The 20,663-nt window shown below is 29.1% G+C and overlaps 2 protein-coding genes and 2 non-coding genes across 8 annotated transcripts in view; 3 read left to right on the top strand and 1 right to left on the bottom strand.

The window, feature by feature from the left end:
- The window catches only part of LOC124957783 (slit homolog 2 protein-like), a 6,255-nt gene extending 2,675 nt beyond the window's left edge, over positions 1–3,580 (top strand). For both annotated transcript variants that reach the window (XM_047515094.1, XM_047515095.1), the window contains exons 4-6: positions 18–351; positions 572–1,156; positions 1,262–3,580. In XM_047515094.1, the coding sequence (XP_047371050.1) occupies positions 18–351; positions 572–1,156; positions 1,262–2,872 (2,530 nt within the window). In that variant the 3' untranslated portion in view covers positions 2,873–3,580. The remainder of the gene's footprint in view (positions 1–17; positions 352–571; positions 1,157–1,261) is intronic.
- A 484-nt stretch (positions 3,581–4,064) lies between these two features.
- On the top strand, positions 4,065–4,137 carry Trnak-cuu. The gene has a single exon. It is a non-coding gene; the product is annotated as a tRNA-Lys (tRNA).
- Positions 4,138–4,283: 146 nt separating this feature from the next.
- Positions 4,284–4,355, bottom strand: Trnam-cau. The gene has a single exon. It is a non-coding gene; the product is annotated as a tRNA-Met (tRNA).
- A 3,271-nt stretch (positions 4,356–7,626) lies between these two features.
- LOC124958000 lies at positions 7,627–13,935 on the top strand. 4 transcript variants are annotated; one of them, XM_047515651.1, is made up of 6 exons: positions 7,627–8,465; positions 9,557–9,907; positions 10,022–10,242; positions 10,333–10,476; positions 10,616–12,078; positions 12,221–13,935. In XM_047515651.1, the coding sequence occupies exons 2-6, from the start codon at positions 9,754–9,756 to the stop codon at positions 12,597–12,599; spliced, it is 2,361 nt and encodes a 786-aa protein (XP_047371607.1). In that variant the 5' UTR covers positions 7,627–8,465; positions 9,557–9,753; the 3' UTR covers positions 12,600–13,935. The 4 variants fall into 4 exon arrangements, with proteins under 4 accessions (XP_047371607.1, XP_047371605.1, XP_047371604.1 ...); XM_047515649.1 differs by having other exon boundaries at positions 7,627–8,957; positions 10,336–10,476; XM_047515648.1 differs by having other exon boundaries at positions 7,629–8,957.
- Positions 13,936–20,663: the final 6,728 nt, after the last annotated feature.

Raw genomic sequence — 20,663 nt, 5'->3', positions numbered from 1 at the left:
TTTTGTAATAATTACAGATGTGGAATAGTCTACATAGAAGCGGACGTTTTTCGATCGCTATCAAAATTGGAAATATTAAGTTTGTACGACAACGAACTCGATTGTATTCCTATTGACGAATTAACATTCCTCAGATCGTTGAGGAGCATACGAATAAATGAAAATCCTTGGTTATGCGAATGCAAACGAAAATTAGAAAGATTCTTTCGCGAGCGACATATTTTCGAAAATGTTGGAACTGAAGAAAAAATTATGCCTGTATATAAAAGTTCGCGACAATGTATGGAAAAGATTAATATTTTTGTTAATTCGAGACATCCGACTAATTCGAATACAAAAATTTTGGAAGAAGTGAGTAAACGTCAAAATTATTGACAAATTATTTACACCGAAAAAGTTATATTTTTTAATGGAACAAAAATTCTTTTTTTGAATCTCTATATATATGTGTCTCTATATACATACAAAAAAAAAAAAATATATATATATATATACGTTCCCTTTTTTTATATTTAAACGAAAAGAAAATATCCACACGTATTTGCACAAATTTTATTTATTATTATTACAGGGAGGAGAGTTTCAAACCTCGACACTTCGTTCGTTAGACCGTCTTCCAGATAAAACAACCTGGATCGAATTGTCCGACCTAAAGTTAGATGTAATTCCGTCCTATACGTTTTTCCGGTTTGGAAATACCTTAAGAAGTTTGGAATTTCGCAATTGCATTATCGAAAAAATCGAACCAAATGCATTTGCTGGATTATACAAATTGGAACGTTTGTCGTTCGTTAATAATGATTTACCAAGAATAGAAACTAATTGGTTCCGAGATCTCGTTAATTTGCATAGATTGATCATCGCAAGGAATGAGATAGAATATATTCATGAATATACCTTCTGGCATTTGAGAAATAATCTTAAATATCTTGATATACGTAATAATCATTTACGTTGTTTATCGATCGAAGAGATTAAAAGATTAATAAAATTAGATAGATTAGATGCTACTGGTAATCCATGGAATTGTACTTGTCGTGAGAATTTGGAAAAAATTCTATTGAAAATGAATATTGGATTTGAGATAAGCGTTGGTAAATGTTACGACGACGAAAGTCAAATATTATCTGTTATAGAAGAACGACATAGAAATCAGGTAAATATAGATATTAAATTACTTTTATAATCTTTTGATCGATACTAATTACTAAGATGCGAAATTATATTCGATATGATTTTCAATTTTTCAATTGTTATTTAGACGAGCGTAAAAACGAATTCGATAACTGGAAGCATACATTGGGGATCGTTCGAAGAGAGTTTGAACGAGAACACAAATGTTAGCGTATTAATACCAGTTACAACGACAATGTCTACGACCCAAGTAGAAGTAACACAACAATCAACAACCAAATTTATTAATACCAGTAATATTATTACCACATTAGAACCTACGATACACAATGGAACCTGTACTTTGGATAATAATTCTCAACAAGTATATATTTGTACTGGTTTGACCTCAATCAATCCGGTGAATTCAATAGATATCAGAGCAGAAGAAATTATAATTGTTTTGTCTAATATACCGGTAATACCACCAGAATCTTTTCAACGTTTCAAGGGTTATTTAAAAAAATTAGAATTTCATGATTGCGGAATCGAAAAAATTGCGACCGGTGCCTTTATCGGACTCTACAATCTCGAGTATCTATCAATATATAATAACGCATTGGAATCATTTAAAAAAGATTATCTGATAGGTCTGACGACGAACTTGAAATATTTAAATCTTTCAAGGAATCGTATATCAAAGATCGACAATGACGTTTTTGATCTTTTCCCAAATCTCATCGGGCTCGATATTTCCGACAATGCAATGAATTGTATTGGCATAGAACACATAGAACATCGATTGGTTTATTTGAAATCGTTCAAAGTAATTGGTAATCCTTGGAGTTGTCTTTGTAGTGTCAAATTGACTGAATTTTTGGATAAACGAAATTTGCCATACGATAAGAATACATTGATCGATAAATCGGAGTGTTATGGTACACGCGAATCATCCTCGACTGTCTCGCCATCGACACCATTTTTAACGACAAAGCCAACGTTGATTATAACGAGTACAAAAGAAGAAGAAACACCGAGTACAATAGAAGGTGTTTGTACTTATCATAGAAAAGATAATAATGAATTTACATACGTTTGTACAGGTGGAAATATATTACTTTTTAATACGATTCCAAATGAGGTAACGGCTATTGAGTTTCACGAAGGACATTTACCACGTTTACCTGCTGGTACATTATCAAAATTCGTTAATTTACGTAAATTACTTATTAGAAATTCTGGTTTAAGTACAATCGAGCCAAAAGCATTCGACGATCTGAAGGAACTTAAAATATTGGCTATACAAGATAATCCATTGACTATGGTCGATGGTACCTGGTTGAATTTGAACGAACTCGAGAGACTCGATTTACGTGGTAACACGATAAGATATATCGCACCGCAATCCTTTCGTAATCTTTCAAAATTACAATATCTCAATTTGGAAGGTAACGATTTGAAATGCATATTTACGAGTGATATAAACGAAATGCCGGAAATTCATATAATAGAATATTCGGGTAATCCGCTTAAATGGAAATGCAGATTGGAATTGGAGCAATTTTTGGAAATGCGTAAAATTAAATTCGTTAAGATCGAGAAATCGTGCGAAGGAAAGACATATATGAGGAATGTACTTTGGCAAAATCAATCGGTTTATTACTACGAGGAGTGTCAGTCGTGTTCGTCAGGTTCCAGAATCAAATTCTCAATGATACTGCCAATGTTTATTATATATTTAAAATTTTATCGTTTATAAATAACAAACAAGGGCGATCACGAAAAATGAAATGCGATCGATAATCCAATTTCTGAAATTTATGAACGTCCTATAAGAGCATACGATAGTTTCTTAAAATCTTCCATATTGAAAAGTTCAAAGAATTCGTATGAATTTTTCAAGAATTAGATTTTAAAACAGAATCTCGATCATATTGTAATATTGATTATTTATTAATCCAAACGAAAAAAGAAAAAAGAAAGAGAAAAAAAACAACCATGATGTATACCGAGTATATTTAAAAAATAGAATACTTACAGATATTCAACAATGTTGCTGTATAACACGCTTAATAACGTTGTGATGTTAATGATTATTTAATTAATCGATTAATTTATTCTGTTCATTAGAATTTTTAAATAATTATTCATTAATTAACGGGACCACCGAAAAACTTTAACCACCTTAGTATATATATATATATATACTAAATCTACTTTGTGTGCAGGAAATCAGTTGAAAGCGTAATATATAATATATTTATTTACTTATTATTAATCTACTTATTTTATTTTCTTTATTTTAATATATATAAATAAATTTTTTATTTAAATTATTTATAATAAAAAAATGAGATCTACACATATAGAAAAAAAGCTGTGAAAAAAACTGCCTGTTATATCGGCCCATATACAAGGCCCAAAGTTTTAATCTAATTTTATATAAATTATAGTTTATTTTTCTTTCCCCCTTTTTCTTTTTCTTTTCTTCTATTCTTTTCCCATCGATACGAACATCCAGTATATATTTATTTTTTTCTTTTTTTTTTTTTTTTTTTTTTTATGCCATTAATAAATACACACGATAAATTTAATTACGCATATACACGCATAAGAATATAACGTTTTTGTGTATAATTAATATTAATGTAAAAACAAAGTAGATATTAAAATTGATAGACTAGTTAATCACATTGCTGAAATACTCATACGTAATTTATTTTCTATTTAAATAAATAATTTAACGCCAATAAATTCTCTTATAAATCATTCGTACAAACCTTATTTCAAAGTATTATGATAAAATGCATATAAAATAATACAAATAATTTGTATTAAATTATAAGAATTATAAAAAGAAATTTAAGATTAGAATTAACACATATTTATTGCTTTTTTATTTCTTAAATAAGGATGTTTTAATAAAATATAAAAAATGGTTTCGTCAGATTGCCCGGCTAGCTCAGTCGGTAGAGCATGAGACTCTTAATCTCAGGGTCGTGGGTTCGAGCCCCACGTTGGGCGAGTTTTTTTTTTTTTATCATTATTTAAACTCACCTTATTTGTCTGTCGTTCTAATTAAATAAACTCAGACGATTAAAAAAAATATTTTTTTTTATCATCTCTGGTAAATAATTTTTCGTCTGAGAGAAAGAAAAAAAAATTTCACATAGCAGAGCGTGGTTTCGATCCACGGACCTCTGGGTTATGGGCCCAGCACGCTTCCACTGCGCCACTCTGCTGTTATGACTTTCGTAGTTTATACGTATAATTTTATTTACCAACAACGTTCTATGATATTTAAATAAATTTATATTAATATTTAGAACAAATATAAATAATTGTAAATATGGAACAAAGCAATTTAATATTTTCCTGTAATTAATAGACAAAGATAGAAGTATAATTCTCGTACATTTTATCGATTTGCCATCTAACAATGTACACCGAAGTGCCATCTAACGATGTAAACGCTAAATCTAATACAACGTTCTTACTTTATCTACATATTTTATTTGTACAAATGGTAAAAAAGTTTTATCACATTTTCTGACGGTAAAAAGAAAATTTCTGCTGATACAAATATATCTAAGATTTATATCAATTAATAGCAATCAGTAAGAGCTAATTCAATTTAATAATTATATATTCAAGTAATTATTATTATTTTTTTTCTTTTTTTTTTTTTTTTTTGTTTTTTTTATAATCTTTTCATAAATTTTTTGTACTTATTATCATCGATAGATGACATTAGTATCGTGATTTTATCTTACTGTAATATGGTCATGGCAGTACGTAAACATATCAAGAAGAGAAGATACATTTTTTCAACAGATAAATTTGTTTATAATATATATTTATATTCTACATATTCTATAACGATTATATATATACATTTTTTTTTTATTTTTTTTTTTATTTTTGTTTTTATTTTTTTTTTTTTGTTTTCATTTTTTTTTTTTTTTGTTTTTAGAACAATCTATCGATGGAATCAAAATATTTTGTTTCAAAGAAACGACGTATACATTTTTTATCGAACGACTCTTGAAAAAAAAAAAAGATAATATTATATATAAAAAAAATCAGTACGTATTCTTAATTGTTATTTTTAAATACATTTAATAATTATTGCAAAATATTTCAAAACTTTGAGAAAATATATTCGATCGTAAAATAAATGTTATTTGACTATAGTAGTATCATCTAACTGTACTAGAGTGTTACTGTGTAAGGGTAGTGTGTGTGTGTGTATTCTACCTTTCTCTCTTTATCTACTTTTCAGAGTTGTGTGTGTGTGTGTGTGTGTGTGCATAAACACACACGCAACAGAGAGAGATAGCAATATATATACATACATGTACAAATATCATATAGCTAACTTCCTTCTTATTCGTTTATCCGCGTTATACGTGTGTGTACGTATGTGTGTTAACATGAAGATGGGAACATATGACGCAATCGATGACACATATCGACTGCGGAATTTTATTCGGAATAAAAGGAAATGAGGAAAGAAATATATAGAAATTTTAACGTTTGTATTTCGTACAATTGTCCGAAACATAAATAAAAGAAAAAATATATGTGCGTGTGTGTACGTGCGTGCATGTGTGTGTGTGTGTGTGTGTGTGTGTGTGTGTATGTATATATATATATATATCATTTCTGTTATACACGACACTCGAAAGATGAAACTAACATACGAGTCTCTCTCTTATCCCACTTGTGTGCGAAGCGAAAGTCGCCAGCTGGCAACGCTATTTTGAACGTTTTGCGACGTTGCCGATAATCAAATCGAACAAGTTCAAACGTGTGTGCCCCGCGTTATTTAGCTCGTGGAAAGAGAAGATAGCTTAGCGGAATATCGTTGACACAAGAGAACGTTTTTTTTTCTTTTTTCTTTTTTCATATCTATTTATTTATCAATTTTAAATATTTTTCCGACATTATTTCAATGCGTAAACTCGTAGGAAAAATAAAATTAGTTTATATAATATATTTATTTATTTTTCGTCTCTAAGTTTCCTATCGATATCCTTTGTCCTTCGTTGGTTAATTTTGTATATAATCTTTTTGAATATTCTTTCGTCAAATGACACAGATCATACGTATTATTCGTATAATATATACGTGTATTAGTATTTCTACTTTTGTACATATATATATATATATATATGTGGACAGTATGAGTTAAGAAAAAAAATGTAATAAAAAAGAACAAAGAAATGAATATTTGAATAGAAAAAAAAAAAAAAAAAAGAAAAAAAAGAAAAACAAAAAAGTATGCCAAAACGAAATACAATCGTAACGAAATATAATCGTAAATGAATATAATATCAAGGCGTAAAAGAGATAGAGATAGAAAAGCTATGTCTATAACGTTATGCCGACGATAACTCTCTGGACAATTTTCCTAACAACAGCCGAATCACCGTTGTTTCGTCCCATAGCTGGACAAGAAGTGTAGTTTCGGACTCCTAAGGTAAAGGATCCGGCAACATTGTAACTGCGTGAGACGACATGCGCGGCACGAATAGCACCATGGATGAGCCTCAGCGTGTGTTGTTATGGCGCGGTGTGGCGGGGCTTGGGATGATATAGAGGAGGGGCGTGCGGTGGAGAGAAGCAGTTGTGGAAAGAGTTGTCGGGTAGAAGGGTGAGGGGAAGGAAATAAAAGTTTCCACGATGGTGGGGGTATAGTTCGAGCGAGCAGCCATGCAGGAAGGATTGTATGTTTGCGTTCGTGTATGATATGTGTGTGTGTGTGTGTATGTGGCTGCGTATTTATGTGTGTGTGTGAGCTCGCTGATTGTAGGGACAAAGTCGGTTCTACGTATACGTATATATAATATCTCTATGTATGTATATGTATGATGTATATGTGTATGTTTACGTATACATTAATCGCGTCCGTCTACGACGTCACCAAGAGGGGAAGCTCCTCTGTCGGACGGCGAAGAGTTAAACAGAAATTTTCGTAGGAGTTTGTTGGAGGAGTTGAATCTAGTTCCCTTTTTAAACCCAGAGCGCGCTCGAACGAAGGTCCACCGCAATCGCGTTGAAACACTATCATCGCATTTACCGTACAAGGTTTATATATTCGTCGAACGTCGTTGGGGGGATTACGTTCGCATGTGTACGCGACACTTCGTGTTTTTGAATATATGTATATATATATATATATATATATGTATATATATGTATATATATTTGTTTGTAAAGAATCGTTTAAATATTCCCGAATGATCATTTATGATAATCGATTAATCGCTTAAACGTGATTAATTCACGTTTGGGAGAGTCAGTTTATTCATTTTCTATAAACTGATATATCCACTTTCTTACGTTCGAATTCACGTTACATTCTTGAGATATCTCGATGTACGTCAAATACATCGAACGACGAAATCGCGCATATAAATATTCTTTTTTGTTTTTATTTTCTTGTTTTGTTTCGTTTTTTTTTCTTTTTTCTTTTTTTTTTTCTTTTTTACAAGAACAACGCATATAAATTATCGGTTCGATCGAGTAAACGTTTTAATTTATCTTGCGACGTCAGAATTCAGACGTTGAAGCAAAGAAATCGTTCAAAGTTCGATTAGTTAGGAATTTTAACTGTTCGATATTTAGTCGAGACTATTCGCTGAATCGAAACTCTTTCTTATCGTTCCTCCTCGTGTCGCGCGTTTAAACGTATTTCGATTTCTTAGAAAGCGCGTTTGATTTTTATCACAATGTAAAACGCGTTATATGAATCATCATTATCCCACTAGATAGCAGAAATATTTCCGATCGGACTGTTTTAGCGGGGTTTTACAAAACGAAGATATTAACGAAAGAAGGAAAGAAAAGAAAAAAAGAAACAAAAAGATAAAAAAAGGAAAGAAAAGAAAAGGAAATACGCGATTTAAGGTATTTTTGAAAATATTCGAACATATAGAAAGTTTGTAAGATATAGGAGAGCAGCAGTGGCGGCGCGATTCCAGTGGATATATGCGCTCGTGTTTCTCAGTGAAATCGGCGTAGAAGGAAAGAGAAAGACAGAGCGATACAGATAGATAGAGAGAGAGAAAGAGAGAGAGATAGATAGAAAAAGAGTGCACGCGCGCTTGTGAGAAAGAGATAAAGAGACCGCGCGCGCGAGAGAGAGAGAGAGGGAGAGAGCGAGCGAGTGAGTGAGTGAGTGAGGGATCCCCTTCCACGACAACGAGAGACGCGTCTCTACGAGTACGGCCCTATCCCCACCGTTTATACGCCGAGGTTGCCACCGCTATTCTTCGCGGGGCCATGATTGCGCGAGTGTGCGTGCGTCTGTTGAACTACGCGCGACCAGCCCAGTGCTGCTAGTAAATGTAAGCCTTCCGTTCCCGTATACGTGTCGAAAGAAAGAAAGAAATAGAGAGAGAGAGAGAAAGAGAGAGAAAGAGAGAGAGAGAGAGAGAGAAAGAGGTGAGAAAGAGAGAGAGAGAGAGAGAGAGAGAGCGCGCTAGAGTTTCAGTCAGCGCGAGAAAATATTCTCTCGTTAATTTGGCTAACCATCATGCCGTTAAGTATCGGGGTTAATTTAAGAGTGACCGGCCACTGTAATCAAGGCGGTCGTAAGTACATGGAGGACATGTTCAGCGTGGCCTATCAACAGACACCGGACGACAAGGATTTGGAATACGCCTTCTTTGGTATTTTCGACGGCCATGGGGGCGGCGAGGCTGCGGCATTTGCAAAGGAACATCTCATGGATATTATCGTCAAGCAAAAAAATTTTTGGAGTGAACGTGACGAGGATGTACTACGGGCCATCAGGGACGGATATGTGAATACGCATTATGCGATGTGGCGGGAGCTTGGTAATGGATAGTCAACAGTATTTATATTCTTTTTTTTTTCTTCCTTCTCTATCTCTCTATCTATCTCTCTCTCTCTCTCTCTCTATCTTTCTCTTTTCTGCACCTCTCTATCTCTCTGTCTCTATCTGTATCCGTATCTGTCTATCTTTTTCTTCGTTCCTCTCTTTCACCGTGTAATGACGATTATTCGATGTGATAAAAGTCAAAATGAAAGAGGTTAAGCTTATTACTTGTTTCTTTTTCTAACCTTTTTTCCCTCCATTTTTTTTAATAATCTGCCCGTTGGCCCGCGTATTTCCCCCACTATTTTCTTCTTGATACTGATTACGTTAGAACTTACATAGGTTATGTAATTCCGTTGTTAACCTAAAACTGTCGAATTCTAATTGAGTTTCAAATGTTTCGGTAAATGATACAAATGTAAATATTATTAAAGTTATATCAATCGTATTAAGATAATTATTTTGTTAAGTCTAAGAAATATATATATACATATATATGTATATATATATATATATATATTATATACGTAGCATATATATGTATATATGTATATTCTCCCAATGTATAACTGTAGTGAAATAATACTTTTTAAACAGACAAATGGCCAAGAACTGCATCTGGATTACCATCTACTGCTGGCACTACAGCAAGCATAGCTTTTATAAGAAAAGGAAAAATTTATATCGGTCACGTAGGCGATTCCGGAATAATATTGGGACATCAACCTGATGGAGATCCACAATGGCGTGCAAAAGCGTTGACGAAAGATCATAAACCCGAAAGTGGTCCAGAAATGATACGCATACAGGAGTCTGGTGGAAAAGTTGTTAGTAAATCAGGCGTTCCAAGAGTCGTTTGGAATAGGCCAAGAATAGGACATAAAGGTCCTGTTAGAAGATCGACTCATATAGATGAAATTCCTTTTCTAGCCGTTGCTAGATCCTTAGGTACATTCCAATCGTTTATCGTAATGCAGACATGAAAAGAAGATTGGAGTTGTTATTTATAGAAGATTATGATAACCTGGTAAAGAAAAAAAAAATGTATTCTATGCTTCATAGGTGATCTTTGGAGTTACAATTCAGAACTAGATACATTTATAGTGTCTCCAGAACCAGATGTTAAGGTAGTTGCGGTCGATGTCAAATCATATCGATGTCTTATTTTTGGAACAGATGGTTTATGGAATATGTTGACTCCCCAAGCGGCTGTAGCTATTGTTCAGGCCGCAGAAATGCACAATGAGAAACACATTATAGCTTCTCAACAAACTGGCAATGGGGTATGTTTGAAATTAGATGGAAATCTCAAAAATGCATTTCCATCTACATACCTTAAATAAATATATATACATATATACATTTCTCGATAGCAGGCTGATGTGCAAATGTGGATAAATCCTTCTAAAAGTTTAGTAGATAGAGCATTAGAAAGATGGTCGTCTACTAGATTACGGGCTGATAATACAAGCGTTGTCACTGTTATGTTAGATCCTCCAGGACCTTCTCGTAGCGAGGTAAAGGTTTATTCTTTTCTTTTTTTTTTTTTTTTTTTCTTTTTTTTTTTTATTTTCTTTTATAGAGAAACAATGTCTTTTATATTCATTGTTTTACAAATTCTTTTATATTCATATGTTCGATTTATTCTTTTTAAAGGTATTACTGAATCAAAAGAAAGAACGCGTGCTCTCACCAAAAAGTATAGTACATCATGGAGTCCAACCTCTTGACCCAACTATTTTTAATGAAAATATTGAAAAACCAATGCCAAATGTTGCTAATTCGTCGGTTTTAAGACACGTAACATCTACTGATTCGAATATAATGGATCCAAAGCAACCAGATTCCTCTGACGAAGTTAGAGAACATTTAGATACCTCTATACAAATGGAGAATAATTCATACGTTGAAAAATTAATTTTAAACGTAGATACCTGTGATGTAGATAAGATTTTATCGAAGAAAGAAACTGAGGATAATATATCTAACGTAGAAGGTATTCAAGTAGCAGAAATCTCATCTAGCGATATATCGGAGGAAATAGAATATTTGGAATCTAAGGAATCAAAAATTTTTAATAAGACTGAAAATTTGAACAAATTTGATAATGAAAAAATAAAAACAGAAAAGATTAACGAGGAAGTAGCTGAGAGTATTAGTTTAAATGTTGTCGAGGACCAGACGAATTTTCAATCGAGTCAGATTGAAATGAAGAACGAAGAAAAAGTTCCTGATACGATTCGACAGAATGCACTTAACGAGGCGTACGAAGTGACACCGTTCGTTAGTAAATTCGGACGTCCTACCGCTATAATATCTAGAAAAAGTACATTGAAGGATGTTGAATTGATAAATGTTTTGAATGGTCCACGACACAAACAACACTCATTGATAACATCTAATTCAAGGGAAGATATTAGACCAACAAAAAGGAGACACAGTTTGAGTTTACAATCACAAAATAGTTTCTCTGATGGACTTCCATTAGAATCTAAATCATATATGACAGTGAATTCGAGATTTAAGTCTAAAAGTACAAGGACATTAGAAAATGGAGATGATACGGGAAAGAGTTCTCTGTGTGGTAGAACAAATAGTAGCGGTGGAATTAATACAAAACGTAGGCATAGTACGATATCGTCGCAGTCGGTAACAACGGCGATAGGATTGGAAGAAGCATGTACGACGACACAAGAACCATGTTTGAAAAGAAGAACACGTTCGGAGGATCGTCCAAGTCCTCCTATCGATGAAAACAATCCAGCTAATCAAACGATAGAGGATCCAAATAGTCGTTTGAGTTGGCCTAATAACGATTCTTCCATAAATCCTAGATCAACAGGGGGGGGTTCTAGTACTGTTTCGGTACAGGAAAGACTTTCTTCGCCAAATACTTTCCAAAGAAGAAGCTTGGGGAAAAAAGCAACGCCAACAAAAAGTATTAGACGATCGTCTATCAATGGTCCTGCTCGTTTACAACAATTAAGAGGTATATTTGGATTAAGAGATTGGGATCAGGGAAGGAATAATCGATCGAACGGTTGTAACGATCGAAGGTTAAATCGTACTGCAGGTATTATCGGACCACTGGATTCTGGAATGCCACAACGTTGGCTCAGGTTTGTTTGTTTGTTTTTTTTGTTTTTTTTTTTTTTTTTTTTTTTTTTTATTTATCACATTATACGTGACACGATGTACGTACACGATTCGCATATCTATTTATGATAATTATTCTTATAAATGATCATTGGGTTTTAACAGATCCGACACGATGGCCGCAACTCCAGTGAAAACATTGCGTTCGCGTAACGTCGATATTACTGGTCATACTATTTCGGCACAATTAGTTCATCATTATGGAGTAGTAAAACAGAATCGATTATCTTTACCTGCTAAATTAAAGCAATCCAATAACAATGGAGTATTACAATCTAAGAGGGTGAGGTCTTCCTCTATGTCATCTAATAAATTTAAACAAACAGGTACTAGTGGTACAAATGTAGGGGCATGTTCTACAATGAACAGTACAAGTACAGGATCGAATAATGGTTCTGGTATAGCTAAATGGGTTAAATCTCTATGTAATCCTAGTGCCAGATCATTGAGTACACGATCTCGCATTAAGCGCCTTGGAAAATGAAATTGCATAATGCATATCCTTGCTTTTCTTCACTTACTCGATTATTTTTCTTTTCTCTCTCTTTGTTTTTCCTTTTTTTCTTCTTTTTTTGAGTTTTCTTTTTCCAGGATTTTTTTTTTCTTTTCCTTTTATATACATCTATATAATTTCTTTTTCTGTTTCTTTATTATCACAATACAAACGAGTACCAATTCTTGTATAGCATTTTATTTAAATAATACATCGTCATATGATATGGATTATAAATATACCAAGGACTTCATTCGTATGCTCTCTTTTAATTGTTTTCTTATTACAAAATTTGAATTCTATATTACTATATAGAATATATTAATGGTTATAAAAATGTGGTCATACTTGAGTTAAACGAACAAAAAGGAACTAATAAAGCGTAATAACGTGTCGTAACAAATTGCTGGAACAACTATCGATTATTTTCAATATTTTTCAATTATTATAAAACATTTTTTTTCTTTTTTCTCACAATTCATATATTTTAAATTATTTTATATATTTTTATAATAACGAATAAGAAGAAAGCGCATGGTGATTTGTATACTCGCAATTACATTCCGTGCAAACTAGAGTACATAATTATAAGTAGAAAATCATAATTTATCTTACGTTTTAACAAGAAGCAAAAACAAAAAAGAAAAATAGATTATATTCCAATTATCCTGTTTTCAAATTGAAATTCATCCTTTTTTTCATTCATAACTTTCCTCAATAACGATTAGTTTTTCCAGCAATATGAATATATCACAATGCTAATTAAAAAGTCCTCTACTTTTTAATCAATTTGTATTTTTCAATTTGCATAAAATTAATCTAATGATAAAATTGAATCGGCGAAAAACATGAAATTATTATATAAATCATAAAGATAGTATACAATGTACTTGTGTAACTTTTGAGAGATATTTGTTCTTTAAAAAAAAAAAAAAAAAAAAAAAAAAAAAAAAAGAAAAAATAAATAAAAAATAAAAAAAAAGAAAAACAATGAATTGATACGAATGCAAATTTTAATGATTAAATTTTGAATATTTAATACTTGATTATTACTTTATTCGAAGGAATAAAGAAAAATTCTTAGAAATATTTGCGGAAGAATCAAATTTTAAAACAAAGAGCGCGTGAAGAAAAGTTTAATAGAAGCGTTTTAAGAGAAGTGAACAAAATCTAGAGCAAAGATAATTTGTTAATTGACATGTGCCTATAACAGTTACCATTTTAACATACATGTACAGTACATTCACATACCATACACTCATTAAGAAAAGAAAAGAAAAAAAAATAAATAAAAAAAAAAAAAAATAAATAAAATAAAATAAAAAAATATATATATATATATAAAAAAAAGGATTTAGATCCTTGCATCGTAATAATTTTATTCCTTTGTGATATTCATATGCGATAGAATGAAATAATAGTGGTGCAAGAAAAAAAAAAGCAACAACAACAACAACCTGTAAAAAGATACACGAGTTTGAGCTTTATTGAAAATTGTTATGGTTTGTGGTATGTGTATGTGGTGGCTGCTGCATATAGCTGTATATAATATAGGTATATATATATATATATATATATATATATATATATATATATATATATATATATTTATACGTATATGTCAAATATATATATACATATATATCACTCGGTATATATATATAGAACATATACGTATATATATATATATAAATAGCAAATGTAATATGAATGTATGTAGATAAAAATGTACATGACCTTGCTATGAAGAATTCAAAGTATAAACAAAAAGAAAATATAAGAAAAAAGGCTATTATTCTTCATTGCATTTATTTATGTATAATTTTGATAAGAAAGAAAAATAAATTGAATTGCCTTTGACATAGTGTCGGAATAAAAAAGAAAAGTTTAAAAGAAAAAAAATAATAAAAGTAGTAATAACAACAAGAACAACAACAACAACAATAATAATAGTAATAATAATATTAATAATAATAATAATAATAATAATAATAATAATAATAATATAATATTAATAATAAATATTCATTATAAAGAGACGAAGAGTATTTTCAAAATGCTGAATAGTTGTTTTACAAAAGAAATATAGAAGTAAGTGGAGAAAAAATATAATGAAGATGAATATCAGAGAGAAATATTTTATCTCAGGTTTAAGGAAGCATGAAAGTGCGAGAAAAGAGTATAAATGATATATGTTCGAACAAATGTGTGTGATCACGTTTATATAATCTGTATATTTTAATTAAATAAACTGAAATATATAAAATTCTTTTCACGATGAATTCTTAATCGATTATATTCATTATCACAACAAAAATATTATCGTATTATTATTACATAAAGATTATAATATATATATATATATATATATATATATATATATATATATATATATATATATATATATATATATATATATATACATATAATTTTTAATGATATAATCCTTTAAATTTAAAAAAAAAAAAAAAAAAAAAAAAAAGATAAAATAAACAAAATGAAGAAAAAATATTATATAATAGTCAGTCTATCGATTTAAATCGGTTTTAAAATATGTAATCGATTAACGTTCTTATTTTTTTTAATATTTAAAAAATTCTTAAAATATATATACATATACAAAACAAGAATTATATTAATTATTGCATAATTATAGAAAATTAGATAGAGTGGAATAGGGGCGGAAAGGGGTGGTGCGAAAGAAGGGAGAATTATATATCAGGTGTTTCTTAAGTAATAAAGGATAATGATATCGTTTGACTTTATTTTTCTTATCAAACAAAAAAAGAGAAACACAATTGCATTATATATATATATATATATATATATATATATATATATATATATTTTTTTTTTTTTTTTTTTCATACATGGCATTTAGAAATTACAAAACTTCATTGTTCAGAAGAAAGTGATAAAAGTAGATAATATATTTTTAATACATACATAATTATTATAGAAGTAAAATCTATATACAGGGTAGTCCATTAAAATAAGAACGAAATGTCTTCCTAAGAAATGATTTTCAAGAGAAATTTTTTTTGTCCCTATATACTACTTACCTTAAAAAAAAAAAAGAAAAAAAATTATAATTTTCTTTTTTTTCTTTTTACTGATAATATAATTTCGTGTGTGTGTGTATGTATGTGTGTAATAAAATATTAAGTTATACAATTTTGTTTCCATTTCAAATGTACCATACTATACATATATATATATATACATATATATACGTAATTCGATTGCGATTTATCTTTATTTGATATAGTTATACACGCATGCATGTATAATATTATGTACATGTAATATAAATTACATAATTTATTAATTTGTTGCAAATAGAAATATATATATATATATATATATATATAATATCTTATGAGATATAATACAATATTGCGATGATAAAAATCGCATCAGTAATATTTTTAATTCTATTTAATTTTTTTTTTTTTTTTACTTCGTACAACATTCGATTATTATTATTATTATCAATATTATTTTTTTGAGAAGACAGGGAAGGAGGATTTTCAAATTTCATCGTAACGAGCAATTTTACCTGTATCCTTTTACAAAAAAATTTTATTGTTATATACACTGCAGCAAGAATTAATAAAAATAAAAAAAAATGAGAAGGATATCCACGTCATATGATTTGCAAATTATTTTGATATGTATTAATTAATAAAATTATTTCTTTTTCTCTTTCTTTCTTTTTTTCTTTCTTTCTTCTTTCTCTGCAACATTTAGAACAAAAATTGTATTTCTCTTTTCTTTTCTTTTTTCTTCAGATTTACAAGAGAACATATATAGTGTTACTTTTTTTTATCTAGAAAAATACGACTTTCTTGTGTACAGAGATATATTTCAATGTGATTCAATTTATATAATATAGTATAGTTTATTTACAACCAGTTAATTGTAATTAGGTCACAATAATCTCTTTCTTTCTCTCTCTCTCTCTCTCTCTCTCTCTCTCTCTCTCTCTCTCTCTCTCTTTCTCTCTCTCGTTCTCTTTCAAAAGGTTTTACATCAACGTTATATATATGTATAATTATATACAGCAAATGAGAAAAAAATACAATATATGAATATAGATATAAATTATATCAATGAATAATAAATATACTATTACACTTATGTGTGTCATATTAATTATGAAAATGGCCCAAGTCCAAAATTTAAATAAATTCAATTTATCATTACTCCCTTTCGTTGATCTATATTACAATAATTTATGAATATATATAATCCAGACTATTTTCATAATCAATGGCTCATAAAATGTTGATTGGTATGATTGGGCACAATATTACTTTCTATGAATTACGATATTTAACTTAAATGCAATACGGTAGGGTGTCATTTCTCATACATATTTCTTTCTTCTCATTAATACAAGATAGGTATAAGGCGAATACATGTTTTGAAATTAAAGAATCCTTTTCTTTTACTTTTTCTAACTTTTTGAAAATATTTTTAAGTAGTAACGCATTAAAAAAGAAAATAGAACACAACCTTATAAATGAATACAACACTATTAACAAATATTCTATGTATTCTTATTTCCTATGAAATAGATATAGTTATATTATTAATAGATAAGAAACAGGTCTATGTATATATATATATATATATACATACATACATACATACATATATATATATATATATATATATATATACACACATATACATTTACATAATGATATAATTTGGTCAATTACTATAGCCGTTTCTTTTTATTTTTTAATATCCAATTGTTATTAAACTAATATAAATAAGAATAGAATATATATATATATATATATATATATATATATATATATATATATATAAAATAGAAATACTGTGACAAGAAGAACGATGACAAAATTTTGTAATAAAACATTAACGAGATAAGTTAGCATGAGTTGTCGTCAAAGGTCTTATTGAATTGCACTACAATTTCTAATAAATCATTCATTGCAGTATTCGTTTGCAGTCTCATATGATCAGACAAAGTAAATAAAAAAAGTGTGATGTGCAAAATGAAACACGTGTGGAACTTTTACAATATATGTATATATATCTATATTTAAATATATATATATATATATATATATATTTGGACAGCATTACACATGTATGTACGTGTTAGAAATAAACGAGTCGAAGGAAAAAAGTAAAAGGGAAGAAAAGTAATCAGTTCCTTCGTATGATCTTAAGAATAGTGACTCACTCGGTCGTTTACATTAAAAAAAAGAAAAAGAAAAAGAAAAAAAAATAGATAATATATCTGTATACAATGAAACCATTAATCTTAATGTTTGAATTTTTCATACAGCCATACCTACATCCGGCCAGGCATGTTAATATTTCGATCGATCATATTACTGTTTATAAAGACATACATATGTATGCATGTATGCGTATATGTATATATGTATTATATGTATGTATTTTGTGCACGTTTATACGCGTAAGAGATAAAGACGATAAGGCACAGAGTATACATATTACAATTATTATTATTATTCTTATATACTATTATATATATATATATATATATATATATATATATATATATATAATATTATAATTATAATGATTATATTAGATACGAGCTTTAATTACATAGAGTTTAGCACAGCCCCTATAAAATTAAGATAAAAGGCGAGAATGTGAAAGGAACTTGCGATGCAAGGCGACCTTCGTCCGGCGAAATATAACATTATCTAGCTCTGTCAAACTCTTTTTAATAATAGTTTAATCGAAAGTATACATTTTTAATTTGAGTGCGACTAAGAGGTTTTTTTTTTCTTTCTTTCCTTTTTCTTTTTTTTTTTTCCCCTTGTTTGTTTTTTTCCGCCCCATGAAAGTAAAACTACGCAAACATGTCTGTGTAATTATGAAAGTGGCCTAGAAATCTCGACAAATTACATCATTTATTTTTTTGTTACATCCATTTACGTTATCATGTGTAATTATTGGGATGAAAAAAAAAAAGGAATATATATATATATATACATATATATATATATATATATGACTGAGGCAACTTCCATAATTGATATGACACTTATACATTGGTATGACATAGGTACATACATACATATATTATTTACAACAGTAGGTATCCTGCACTATTCGCATTATTCATGTGCTTGTACATAAATACATATTATATTTATTATTATTATTATTATTATTAATAATATTTTGAATATATAATTAAACCATCAATAAATTATAATGATTTTTTTCTTTAAACATGATAAACTCTTTAGGTAACACCTATATGTATATTATTTCATGAATGTTCACTTCATGTTTGTCCTTAAATAAGCATTTAATATAATGTTTACACGAAAGTTTTGTTCGAAGCTGGCCGATAATTATTTTTAAACTACTAATTACTTATTATCATTCATAGAAGAATATATATTTAGCTTATTTATTCATAATTCTTCTTCCGATATATTTGTTTTATATTTTTCTCGTTGGAAAGAAAAAAAGAAGAAGAAAAAGGAAAAAAAGAAAGAAAAGAAAAGAAAATGATAGAAAAAAAGAAGAGAAGAAAATTTATCGAGTATCTACAAAAACAATGCTTGTTCCAAGTGAGAACTGTACAGCAGATATTACATGTTAACTTTGTCGTTAGAGACACTTTGTTAGATATAAAACGTTGTGTGTATATATATATATATATATATATATATATATATACACACACACATACACACACACAACATACATACATTAATCTTTTCCTAAATATCGTACTTCTCATGATTTATGTTTTGTTAAAAAAAATATGTCTTTAAATTCGTTAGCATAGGTCATATGTAATTGATTTATATGTTTACTTGCACGTATATCCTTCGTGACGTGGATTATCATACATGTCAATTTATCGTACTATCTAAACGACTTATACAAACTTAGAAAAATTTTAGAGTCATTATTTGTAATAGATTCAATGAAGAGACCTAACCTATAAGAAGAAGAAGAAGAAAATAAGACTTATATATTATTCTACAAATTTATAAGATTACAAAAATTAACTTAATATCTCTCTTTCTCTTTCCATTTGATCGTAAAGTACATAAAAAGTAGTTAATGATATTTCATATACATTTTACATATGTATATATATATATATATATATATATATATATATATATATATATATATATATATATATATATATATATATATATATATATATATATATATATATTGAATCATACCGTATAAGATGAAAAATTTTCAATTTAATTTCATAGATTAATTTATTCTTCGTAAATGCTATGAAATGAAACTTTTTATATAATAAATCTCTGTGTTATATTTGTTCTTAGTCATTTCAAATGATAAAAATGAATCGAGTATAGGTACATACATAAATATAATATGTACAACGTTATACTCATTAGCAATTGTTGACGTATCAATGACAATAAAAAAATGTTTACTTCGAACACCGATATAAATCAAGTTTATCATGGAAGCACCAGTTGGGTTCGTTAATGGTAAGAAAAACTTAATGGTATGATACAAAATGTTAATCTTTCTCCCTCTCTATTATTATTCTTTTTTTTTTCTTTCCTCTCTCCCTCCTCCTCCCCCTCCTCCTCCTCCGCCTGCTCCTAACACATTTCAAATAATTAATATTCCATTTTGTTTTATTTCACCGAACGACTACCCGCAATTCTGTTTCTAGAAAATTGTTATCAAATATTTCTCAGTCTTGGACAGTGACTTTCTTCAATTTACAAATACTTTGTATACGTATAAACGCTTCCTCGATTCAAATATGTTTGGCTATTTTCTTTATTATAATTTAACTAGAGAAATCGCCTGTGCATCCGTTTGAAGTATCAATTGATCGGAGTATTAATATAAAGTTTGAATAACGTAGCTAAGATTATAATCTCTCAGTCGAAATATGATTTTTGAAAGTTGACAATATAATTTCATTCATTTATCCGTACATTGATACGTTGCGCGTGAAAAGAATTTTTCAAAGTTTTAATATTAAGACTACCGATATAATTAAAATTATTATTATTA

Source organism: Vespa velutina, chromosome 2 (assembly GCF_912470025.1).
Source record: "Vespa velutina chromosome 2, iVesVel2.1, whole genome shotgun sequence".
Lineage (NCBI taxonomy): Eukaryota > Metazoa > Arthropoda > Insecta > Hymenoptera > Vespidae > Vespa > Vespa velutina.
This window is presented reverse-complemented; position numbering and strand designations above follow the sequence as displayed.

Coding starts and splice junctions, on each gene's coding strand:
- LOC124958000 (XM_047515648.1), top strand. CDS start 8,654: ATGCCGTTAAGTATCGGGGTTAATTTAAGAGTGACCGGCCACTGTAAT. Junction 9,908..10,021: donor AGCCGTTGCTAGATCCTTAG/GTACATTCCAAT, acceptor TATGCTTCATAG/GTGATCTTTGGAGTTACAAT. Junction 10,477..10,615: donor CAGGACCTTCTCGTAGCGAG/GTAAAGGTTTAT, acceptor TTCTTTTTAAAG/GTATTACTGAATCAAAAGAA.